The sequence below is a fragment of the Stegostoma tigrinum genome, chromosome 3, assembly GCF_030684315.1.
Source record: "Stegostoma tigrinum isolate sSteTig4 chromosome 3, sSteTig4.hap1, whole genome shotgun sequence".
Classification (NCBI taxonomy): Eukaryota; Metazoa; Chordata; class Chondrichthyes; order Orectolobiformes; family Stegostomatidae; genus Stegostoma; species Stegostoma tigrinum.
The window spans coordinates 12,929,058-12,941,640 of NC_081356.1; the positions used below are offsets into that span (position 1 = coordinate 12,929,058).

Here is a 12,583-nt window from a genome sequence, read left to right on the forward strand (position 1 = left end):
AGAACCCTCACCCCATCCCCCTCTCTGATGAAGGGTCTAGGCCCGAAACGTCAGTTTTTGTGCTCCTGAGATGCTGCTTGGCCTGCTGTGTTCATCCAGCCTCAAATTTTATTATCTTGGATTCTCCAGCATCTGCAGTTCCCATTATCACTTCCAGTAGACTGATCAGTTTTATGGAGCATTAGCAATGTTTGTTTTACTTTGGTGTCATTTTCAGAAAGCGACTCTTTTCAATAAAGTTATGATAGTAAATAAACTCATGTCAGTTTAAGCATGTTTCCATCTCAGAATGATATCTGTAGCAGCAATCTGAGAGAGATGAGTCAATCACAGTTCAGACTTTGCTCATATTTTCCAACAGCATTACTCACTCTGACCTAGTGCCGATGAAGTGAGTTTCAGTTGCTGTTGGGTCTTGTCAATATTCCAGAATGTAGGAACATACATTTCATGATACATATGCGTAGGAAATACAGGATCTGGAAAATCTTGAAAGCTTATGCATGGAATCTCACAATCAGAAACATTGATCAAGAAATAGGATTTTTAATAGCAAATTTTATTTACTGTAAAAGTTACTGTTTTTGCTTTTAAGTCGTGGGTAACAAGCCTGGCACTGAATTTGAGTGGTATGCTGAATCTGAACAAACATGTACAATTGACATGACATCAATATTGAAGCTGTAACTGTTAAAAGGCTCCGCCCTGTGGTATTTCCACCAACTAACTCCTTGCAGACAGTAATACACTATTTTCCTGAAGAAATCTTGACTTACAATCATAGAGTCATAGAGATGTACAGCACGGAAACAGACCCTTCAGTCTAACTTGTCCATTCTGACCAGATATGCTATGTAAATCTAGTGCCATTTGCCAGTGTTTGGCCCATATCCCTTTAAACACTTTCTATTCATATACCCATCCAGATGCTTTTTAAATGTTGTAATTCTACCAGTCTCCACCACTTCCTCTGGCTGCTCATTCCATACACACTCTGTGTGGAAAAGTTGCCCCTTAAGTCCCTTTTAAATCTTTCCCCTCTCAGCTTAAAACTCTGGTTTTGGACTCTGCCACCCCAGGGAAAAGACCTAACCTGTTTACCCTATCTGTGCCCTTCATGATTTTATAAACCACTGTAAGGTCACCCCTCAGCCTCCGACGCTCCAGGGAAAATAGCCCCAGCCTATTCAGTCTCTCCCTATAGCTCAAACCCTCCAACCCTCCAACCCTGGCAACATCCTCAGAACCCTTTTTCTGAACCCTTTCTAGTTTCACAACATCCTTCCTACAGCAGGGAGGCCAGAATCGAAAGCAGTATTCCAAAAGTTGCTGAACCAATGTCCTATATAGCTACAACATGATCTCCCAATTCCTTTACTCAATACACTGACCAATAAGGCAAGCATACTAAATGCCTTCTTCACTATCCTATCTACCTGTGACTCCACTTTCAAGAAACTATGAACTTGCACTCCAAGGTCTCTTTGTTCAGCAACACTCCCCAGAACCTTACCATTAAGTGTATAAATCCTGCCCTGATTTGCCTTTCCAAAATGCAGCGCCTCACATTTATCTACATTAAACTCCACATGCCACTCCTCGGCCCACTGGCCCATCTGATCAAGGTCCTGTTGTACTCTGAGGTAACCTTCTCTGCTGGCCACTATACCACCAATATTGGTGTCATCTACACACTTACCAACCAATCCTCTCATATTCACATCCAAATCATTTATATAAGTGATGAAGAGCTGTGGACACAGCAATGATCCTTGTGGCACACTGCTGGTCACAGACCTCCAATCTGAAAAGCAATCTTCCACCACCACCCTCTGTCTTCTACCTTTGAGCCAGTTCTGTATTGAAATAGCTAGTTCTCCCCATGCTGTGTGATCTAACCTTGCTAACCTGTCTGCCATGAGGAAACTTGTTGAACACCTTACTGATGTCCATACAGATCTCATCCAACGGTCTCCCCTCACTAATCCTCATTAATTACTTCTTCAAAAAACTCAGTCAGATTAGTGAGGCATGATTTTCTATGCACAAAGCCATATTAACTATCCCTAATCAGTCCTTGCCTATCCCTCAGGATTCCCTCCAACAACTTGCCCACCACTGATGTCAGGCTCACCAATCTGTAGTTTCCTGGCTTTTCCTTACTACCTTTCTTAAATAGTAGCACCACATTAGCCAACCTCCAGTCTTCTGGCACCTCACCACTCGCTATCGATGATACAAATGTCTCAGCAAGGGGCCCAGCAATCACTTCCCACAGAGTTTGAGGGTACACCTGACCAGGTCCCAGGGATTTATTCACTTCTTTGCATTTTAAAATGTTCAGTATCATCCCCTCTGTAATTTAGACATTTTTCAAGTTTTCGCTATTTATTTCCCCATGTTCACTATCTTCCATATCCTTCTCCGTGGTAAACACTCATGCAAAATATTCATTTAGTACCTCCCTTGTCTTCTGTGACTCCACACATAGGCGGCCTTGCTAATCTTTAAGGGGCCCTATTCTTACCCTAGTTACCCCTTTGTCCTTATGTATTTGTAGAATCCCTTTGGATTCTCCTTAAACCTATTTTCCAAAGATATCTCATGTCCCTTTTTGCCCTCCTGATTTCTCTCTTAAGTATAATCCTACTGCCTTTGTACTCTTCTAGGGATTCACTCAATCTCTGTTGTCTATACCTGACATATGCTTCCTTCTTATTCTTGAAGAAACCTCAATTTCTCTGGTCATCCAGCATTCCCCACACCTACCAACCTTGCCCTTCAGTCTAACAGGATCATACTGTCTCTCGGCTTTTGTTATCTCATTTTTGAAAGCTTCCCATTTCCCAGCCATCCCTTTGCCTGTGAACATCAACCCCCAGTCAACTTTTGAAAATTCTTTCCTAATAATGACCAAATTTGCCTTCCTCCAATTTAGAATTTTAATTTTTAGATTTGGTTTATCCTTTTCCATCATTATTTTAAACTAAAAGAATTATGGTTACTGGCCCCAAAGTGCTCCCCCACTGACACCTCAGTCACCTGCCCTGCCTTATTTCCCAAGAGTAGGTCAAGTTTTGCACCTTCTCTAACAGGTACATCTACATACTGAATCAGAATGCTTTCTTGTACACACTTCACAAATTCCTCTTCAGCCAACCCCTTAACACAATGGCAGTCCCAGTCAGTGGAAAAATAAAATCCCCTCCCATAACCAACCTATTATTTTTAGAAATAACTGAGGCATCCTTACAAATTTGCTTCTCAGTTTCCCACTGATTATTGGGGAAGGGGTTTATAGTAAAATCCCAATAAGGTGATCACTCCTTTCCTATCTCTCTGTTCCACCCAAATAACTTCCTTGGACATATTCCCAGGAATATCCTTCCTAAGTATAGCAGTAATATTATCCTTAATCAAAAATGCCGCTCCCCCTCCTATCCTTCCTATAGCATCTACACCCCGGAACTGCCAGTCCTGTCCATCCCTGAGTTATGTCTCTATTGCTATGATATCCCAGTCCCATGTTCCTAGCCATGCCCTGAATTCATCTGCTTTATCTGTTCGGCCTCTTGCATTGAAATAAATGCAGTTTAAATTATCAGTCCTACCTTATTCTCTGCTTTATTCCCACCTGTTCTAATTGGTTGACTTACTCCTTTTTCCCAACTATACCAGTCTCTTTTGTCAAAATCTCCCTAGGTTCTACTACCATCTTCCCACTCGTTCTCCCCCTCCCAACACACACAATTAGTTTAAATCCTCCCGAGCAGGTCCAGCAAATATCTTGCCAAGTATATTAGTTGCCATCCTATTCAGGTGCAATCCTTCCTTCTAACACTGGTCATTTCCACACCAGAAGAGACCCCAATGATCCAAAAGTATGAATCCTTTTCCCCTGCACCAGCTCCTCAGCCACGCATTCATCTCCTCTATCCTCTTATTCCCACCCTCACCAGCTTGTGGCACCAGGAGTAATCTAGATATTATTACCTTCGAGGACCTCCTCTTTAAATTCCTGCCTAACTTCCTCATATTCTCTCATCTTGTTCTCCTCTCAAGTCATTAGTTCCAAAGTATACAACAACCTCCTGCTGGTCCCTCTCCCCTTTGGAAATATTCTGCACCTTCTCCAAGATATCCTTGATCCTTGCACCAAGAGTCAACACCCCATTCTGATGTCTCCCTGTTGGCTGCAGAAACATCTGTCTGTGCCTCTGACTGGGGAGTTCCCTGTCATAACTGATCACTTGGAACATGGCGTACCCCTCATTACATTAGAGCTAATCTTGGTACCAGAAAGCTGGCTGTCAGTGCGACATTCCCAGAGAGCCCATCACCCCCTGCATTGTCCAAAACAGCAAACTTGTTTGAGATGGGGATAGCCAGAGGAGACTCCTGCACTACCTACCTCCCTTTCCTGAAAGTAACTGTATCTTCAGTTTATCTCCTTTCCTGAAACTGCTATCCATCAAACCATTCCCTCCACCCCCACCAGCTCCTGTAAATTCCTCATTGCCTCTAACTGCTGCTGCAGTCAAACCATGTGATCTGATAAGATTTGCAACCAAGCGCACTTCCTGCAGACACAATCTCAGTAACAAAGAAATGCTTCCCTAATCTCCCTCATCTGACGGGAAGAGCACATCACTCTACTAAAGGCCATCCTTACACCTTAACAATCTACAGACCCCGAAAATAGCACAGTCTTACTGCTCTGAAAATTACTACTCCAGGCTAACTTAGTACCGTTGTCTTATTTTTAAAAGTTTAATCAAGAGACAGATCTCAATAAAAATATTTAATCAAAAAGGACCTACTCCACTTAGACTTACAAAGAAAACTAGCCTCTTAGCTGCTCCCCTGTTGTGAGCTTCCACACAGGTTTTCTCCAAGATCAGCTGTGAACTTTGCTGTTTGTTTATTTTCCTCAGGGAGCTCCAATGTCCAGAGATACTTGAATTCAAACAGTGGAGGCAGTAACTGTGAAGGTTCACTGTTGGGTCAGGCAGCAGTGTGGGCTTCTTTCTCCTCTGATTCACTTCTCATCATGTGCATACTACCTTTGACTCCCTTTCTCCTTTCTTAAACTGCCTCTGTTTCCCAAACTTCTAAAACAATGCAACAGCTTATACAACAGTAATTACTGCTCCTGGAACTCAAGGAAGTCAGCTCCAAAATACCTCAAAAAACGAGCAGCTCATCCAACCACAAATTCTTCCCGTCCTCCATTTTGGATTATTCAGAATATTTTATCCAAAGAAACATTTTCAACCAAAATAAATAACATAAATAGAAAGGGACAGTGTGGAAGTTAACCACAGTTCTTGCAGTTCATATTAAAAGTGGTACTTTATTTATTTATTAACAGGATTAGGGTGTCACTGGCTAGGCCAGCGTTTATTGCCCCTCCCTAAGTGCCGAGAGGATGTGTTTAAGATAGCACAATTCAGTTTTTACAGAAATATTAGATGGTTCCTTCATCTGACCTTAGGTGTAACTTTTCCACTCTGCAGGTGATGAGGCCCGAGGATTAAGCGATTCAGAGTCATCGTCAGACATTGACTCATCGTTGGATTTGTCTATAGAGCTCCACAAATTGAGAAATGGATTCATACAACCCCTGACTGAAGAAAATGAAGATATTGAGAACTCAGAAAGTGAGGCTACAGACAGTGACTGCTTAAGGGAGGATATTCAGGAAGAGACCAGTTGCAGCACAGGGGACGTGTCTGATCTGAATGATGAAACAACAAGTCAGGGAGGAGACATTTGTGAAAGAAGCTGTTCTGCCTACTCTATGGACGAACTGCAAACAGAGACTTCAATGAGCAGCACATCAGGTCCACACTCACATGGTGAGATTTCTGATGATGATGATAAAGATTCTATCACTGAAGACAGTGAAGGTGAGCCAGTTACGAAGAAGCACTGCAACATGGAATCTGAAGCCTGTTTCGAACAGCATTCAACAGACTCCTTAATCTCTACTCAGACCCTTTCTGAATTCATTGCCAGTGATATAAAGGTGTTTTGCTCTTCTCCTGACCCTAGCCAAAGTGAGAACCCTGACACTGCAGAATGTTGTAACCAGTGTCCCAGCAATGATGGTGAGAGTCATGCAGAAGGGGACGGATCTTGGAGTTTGACAAGTCATGGCCTGCTCACTGAGTTACCACCAATTCCTCTTCCAGAGGAACCAGCTACTGACAGGGACTCATCCAGTGAGGTCCTCACTATCCCGATTCTGCATCCTCCCCCTGGCTTTCAGGACAGCAGTTCTGATGACGAATTTTTCGATGCAGCTGAAAAATTTACTGATGTAGAACGTCCAGTTAACATCAAGTTCAGTGGAAGTGGAGCAGGTAGGTCTGACTGATGACAAGCAGGTTTCCATTTACTTTCGCTTACCCCACATGGCAAGTTAATATGAAATCCAAAGTATATTCAAACATATTTTCAAAAATAATTGAGAATTATAATTAACTGGAATATTTTCTGTGTTTATTTTGATTCACTTATTACATATTACCATCGCATCTTTATGTACTTGACTGGTGATGACACATGAGGGACATGTGATGTGAAGGATCTGAAGTAAACAGAAAAAGATGAAATTATCGCAGCTTCCCAAGTTAAAAACTGCATCTTGAGAACTGAAATCAATTTAGACCTCTACTGCGCTCATTTGGAAATGTCAAATTCAAGAAATTGACGTATCTGAGAACTGCAAAGCTTCTAATTTAGTGATGATTAGTCCCTGGTAAAGTCATTCAATTTCAAAAGGAATAAATAGACAGAGTAATTTTAAAAAGATTATACTTTACTAAAAATAAATCAAAATTCCTAAGTGGTAACAGAAATCTTTAAATCAAAAGATAGTTGATTGCGAACCCATAGCTGAAGTCAATTACGGGTTCAGTTCTCCGGGATGAGAACTGAACTCCTTACCTTTCAACACAGCAGCAACAATACTATGGCTGAGCCAAGGTAAACCCTTTGCTTTGGTCTCGTGCTTCAGGTTTGTGAATTCAAAACCCCTAAAGTCGTGAAGTTGCATAACAGACATTGAGATAAAGGATCCACATGTAGACCTTGATTTTAACAATGAGTGTGAGTAGAACCTCCCACAGGGATCTCAGCATTAGACCCAGGAAATTATGTACACAGTCTGCTCCCTGAAACCAGGTGATACCATGACCAGCAGATGGGAGCGGAAAATTGGCAAGGAACCCTTAGTCAGCTCTGCCTACTCCCTCATTCACGTTGTGGCTGGATGAGGGAGCTCAAATTGTGTCTATTGATTCACCCAAATAAAGGTAAAATACTGCGGATGCTGCAAATCTGAAATAGAAACAGGAAGTGCAACAGGTCTGGCAGCATCTGAGGAGAGAGAAATAGAGTTAATATTTCAAACCCGAAATGACTCTTCTATTTTCAGTTCTGAAGAATCAGATATTATAGAAATATTAACTCTCTTTCGCTGTCCACAGATGCTGTCAGACCTGCTGAGTTTCGCCAACACCTTCTGTTTTTATTTTCTTTATTCCGCACCTGTTTCAGTTAACTTTCTGGTTGTCCCTTCACTATAAACCTAATGGAGCATTCACTAATGTTTTATTCATTTGAAGTATAGAACAGTTTATGATCCAGGTGTCTAAGAACAATCTAGCCACCTCCTAGTTTCCAGCTCTTGAGGGTTGGAGTACCTCTAATGTAAATATACTCATTTCTTAAATGTGACATGGGCTTTCTGTATATATCCTGTTTTCAGGCAGTAAGCACAATGCAGATTTCATCACCCTCTGGATAAAAAGAAACTTCCTCAATTCTCCTCTGTGTTGATATTATGGCTTTAAGAGGTGTACTCTGTCCATAAAGTCCCTACAGTGTGGAGAATAGCTATTCAGCCCAACAAGTCCATACCACCCCTTCGAAGAGCATCCCACCTGGACCCATTCCCTATAACCCAGCATTTCCCATGTCTAATCCACCTAATTTACACACCCCTAGATGTTATGGGCAATTTAGCATGGCCAATCCACCTAACCTGCACATCTTTGGACTGTGGGAGGAAACCGGAGCACCCTGAGGAAACCCACACAGACACTGGGAGAATGTACAAACTCCACACAGTCACCCAAGGCTTGAATCAAACCCAGGTCCCTGGTGCTATGAGACTGCAAGCAAATCACTGTGCTACTGTGCCACCCTAAGATGTCCTGTTTGTTTTTAATGAAGAAATGTTGAGACTGAGCTGCCGATTGGTCTTCTCATATCTGATAAAGTAAACAGTTTGTGAGGCCTTAGCGTGCATTTTTTTCAAAGTTGGAACAATAAAAGCAGCCTGAATGGGTGAGGTGAAGCTCCCACAGAACCAGAATTTTTAGTTTTGATTTTTCAATAGCAGTTGCTAGGTCTTGAAGCTGGGTTTGGAAGCTGCAATACACCTCGCCTTGCTACCGTCTCTCCCTGAGTTTTCTCTTGATATTTTTCCTCCTGGACTAGAGAATTCCACATGAGACAATCTTTTTTTTATTGAATTTGCATGAAGGTGTGTTTATAGGATATTACAATATTGTAAAGGTTACTGTATGGTAGCTAAATAACAGATTATTCTGTTATTTTCCAAAGGATTTAAGCTATTTGAATTTCTTCTTTCGTTTGTTGTATTTTAACTATGGTGTATGAATAAAGCATGTTTGCTTCAAGACTAGTAGTTTGACCAATCAAATTGCATCTGGAATGCAGTGCATAGCACTTGCCTTTAAAATAAGAAAAGGTTAGGGTATAGGCTATCTTCTTAATGTATTTTGAGGGGTTTTGGCATGGTCCATCATATCTAATTCTTCTACCAATCACTTTAAATCTGTGACCCCCTGATTATTGATTACTCTGCTGATGGAAAATGTTCCTTTTAAGTTCATTCTGTCTGGGTGCCTCATAATTTTACATTCCTCAGTTCAATCTTCCCCCACTCTCTTTTGAAGAAGACACTCAGTCTCCCTTGTTAAGTCTCACCTCATAAGTGATTTTCTCTAACAATGGCATCACCCTTTCTAGTCCGTTCTGTACCGTCCAAGTTGGTCTTGTTAATAACACTTCGAGAGGGCTGGGAGAGGACTAACAAGGATGTTGCCATGGCTAAATCACTTAAGAGTAGACATTTGATAGTTAGTAAAATGTCCCGTTTAGCCTCCTTAAAAGATCTGTAGACAACCACTTCAAAGTTCCCTGTTGCTCTACACTTTGTTCTCCTACTATTCATTGTGTATTCCTTTGCTTTAATTTGCCTTCCTCATAAGCATTACCTCACATGTTTTTGATTGTAATTCTTATTGCCCCTTTTTTGGCCACCTGTCCAGTGATTGATGGTTTCCTGTGGTCTACAACTTTACTTCTCGTTATCAATCACACCAATTTTTTTTTGTAAAATTCTTTCTCCAAATTAAAACCTTTCACTCTCCGCCTGTCTTTTTGTCCTTTTCCAGACCAATTGGTTGAAATCACTGTCACTGTTATAGAAATACACTCCCTGCTGATGCTTTTTCAATCTGCCTTGCTTAATTCCCAAAAACTTAAGTGCAGAACTGCCCTTGATCAAACAAAAGGGGATAGGAATAGTTATTGCCTATTGGAGAGCCAGTTTGACTTTGATGGTGGGAAAGCTTTTCAAGATGATAATCTGAGACAAAATTAATGGTACTTTGATAAGTGTGAATTAATTATGGAAAGCCAGCATTAATTTAAAGTCATAGAGATATACAGCATGGAAACAGATCCTTCAGTCCGACTTGTCCATGCCAACCAGATATCCTAAATTAATCTAGTCCCATTTGCCAGCATCCCTTAAACCTTCCTATTCATATACCCATCCAGATGCCTTTAAATGTTGCAATTGTACCAGCCTCCACCACTTCCCCTGGCAGCTCATTCCATACACTCACCATCCTCTGCGTGAAAAAGTTGCTCCTTTGGTGCTTTTAAATTTTTCCCCTTTCATCTGAAACCCATGCCCTCTAGTTTTGGACTTGGCTACATTGGGACAAAGACCCTATTTATTCATATTATCCATGCCCCTAATGATTTTATAAACTTCTATAACCGGCAATTACAGACCAGTAAGTCTCACGTCTGTCGTCTGCAAGGTGTTAGAAAGGATTCTGAGGGTTAGGATTTATGATCATCTGGAAGAGCATGGCTTGATTAAATGCAGTCAACACGGCTTTGTGAGGGGCAGGTCATGCCTCACAAACCTTATCGAGTTCTTTGAGGATGTGACTAGAAAAGTTGATGAGGGTCGAGCGGTGGATGTGGTGAATATGGACGTCAGCAAGGCATTTGATAAGGTTCCCCATGGTAGGCTCATTCAGAAGGTCAGGAGGAATGGGATACAGGGGAACTTAGCTGTCTGGATACAGAATTGGCTGGCCAACAGAAGACAGCGAGTGGTAGTAGAAGGAAAATATTCTGCCTGGAAGTCAGTGGTGAGTGGTGTTCCACAGGGCTCTGTCCTTGGGCCTCTACTGTTTGTAATTTTTATTAATGACTTGGATGAGGGGATTGAAGGATGGGTCAGCAAGTTTGCAGACGACATGAAGGTTGGAGGTGTTGTTGTTAGTATAGAGGGCTGTTGTAGGCTGCAGCAGGACATTGACAGGATGCAGAGATGGGCTGAGAGGTGGCAGATGGAGTTCAACCTGGATAAATGCGAGGTGATGCATTTTGGAAGGTCGAATTTGAAAGCTGAGTACAGGATTAAGGATAGGATTCTTGGCAGTGTGGAGGAACAGAGGGATCTTGGTGTGCAGATACATAGATCCCTTAAAATGGCCACCCAAGTGGACAGGGTTGTTAAGAAAGCATATGGTGTTTTGGCTTTCATTAACAAGGGGATTGAGTTTATGAGTCGTGAGATCTTGTTGCAGCTCTATAAAACTTTGGTTAGACCGCACTTGGAATACTGCGTCCAGTTCTGGTCGCCCTATTATAGGAAAGATGTGGATGCTTTGGAGAGGGTTTAAAGGAGGTTTACCAGGATGCTGCCTGGACTGGAGGGCTTATCTTTTGAAGAGAGGTTGACTGAGCTCGGACTTTTCTCATCGGAGGAAAGGAGGAGGAGAGGGGACCTAATTGAGGTATACAAGATAATGAGAGGCATAGATAGAGTTGATAGCCAGAGACTATTTCCCAGGGCAGAAATGGCTAACACGAGGGGTCATAGTTTTAAGCTGGTTGGTGGAAAGTATAGAGGGGATGTCAGAGGCGGGTTCTTTACACAGAGTTGTGAGAGCATGGAATGCATTGCCAGCAGCAGTTGTGGAAGCAAGGTGATTGGGGTCATTTAAGAGACTGCTGGACATGCATATGGTCACAGAAATTTGAGGGTGCATACATGAGGATCAATGGTCGGCACAACATCGTGGGCTGAAGGGCCTGTTCTGTGCTGTACTGTTCTATGTTCTATGTTCTATGTTCTATCACCCCTCAGCCTCCAACACTCTAGGGAAAATATCCCCAGCCTATTCAGCCTGTTTAAAGGCAGATAGCTTTTACGTAACTTGTATAGGATTCTTTTGGATGAGGGAATAAAGAGGGTTGTTAAGAATAACGCAGTTAATGTGATGTATTGATAGTTGATAAGATATCACAAAATAAGTTTGCTGCTAAATTAGAAAAAAATGATGTGTCTGAGTGACTGTAAATGGGTAGCAGTGATTGCTTGTTTAGACTTAGATTTAGCCTTCAATGTAGGCTTTAAGAGGATATGGAATTGCTGGTGAAATGGAAAGGCGTGTGGCAGATGAAATTTCATGTACTCGGTGAATCTTACACCGGGAGTAGCTCCGCTCCAGAATGTGTTACCTGAAGGTGTGGTGGAGGTAGATTTAATCATGGCTTTCAAAAGAAAGGAAAAATTGTTCCCAGGGATGAGGGATTAAAATTTCATCAGTAAGTTATAGAAGTTCACCCTTTGAGAAGTAATGATGAAAGGAAGAGCGATCTAGAAGGGGCAGATACAGAGAAATCAGTGAAGGAATGGAGATCCAGAGGACTCTAATTTAAAGTGATTGACAAGAGAATAAAACAGGACATAGAAAACTTTCAATGCAATGAGTGGAGGGAGATTCAGTCATGTCTTTGAAAAGAAAGTTGATAGCAAACAGGAGAGTAATAGTGGTAGTCCATCAGTGAATAGGGTCCAATTAGGTTAATTATGGAAAGCCAGCATTAATTTAAAGTCATAGAGATATACAGCGTGGAAACAGATCCTTCAGTCCATGCAGAGAAATACAAAGATTAAAGAAACAAAGGTTACTTATTTCAATGAACAAGCATTCCTGATGAGATAGATGAACAAGTCGCACAAATAGAATTAAATGAGTTTGATCTCATTGTCATTATGAAGCCAAGAAAACCTAGGTTGGGAAATCAATGTGACAGCGAATAAAACCTGTCAAAAAGGCAGTCAATGTGGAAAAGAAGGAGGACTATCACAGAAACTAAAGGACAATAAAAGGACTGGGGTGAGAAAGGATCTTGGCTATGACGATCAGGTGATAGAATCGATTGAAGTGGAGAA

At 41.6% G+C, this 12,583-nt stretch overlaps 1 protein-coding gene across 2 annotated transcripts in view; it reads left to right on the forward strand.

Annotated features, from left to right (window-relative positions):
* Positions 1 to 12,583, forward strand: part of LOC125450440 (FERM and PDZ domain-containing protein 1) — a 133,782-nt gene that overhangs the window by 103,884 nt on the left and 17,315 nt on the right. For both annotated transcript variants that reach the window (XM_048526445.2, XM_048526437.2), the window contains exon 15: positions 5,517 to 6,365. In XM_048526445.2, coding sequence (XP_048382402.2) covers positions 5,517 to 6,365 — 849 coding nt within the window. The remainder of the gene's footprint in view (positions 1 to 5,516; positions 6,366 to 12,583) is intronic.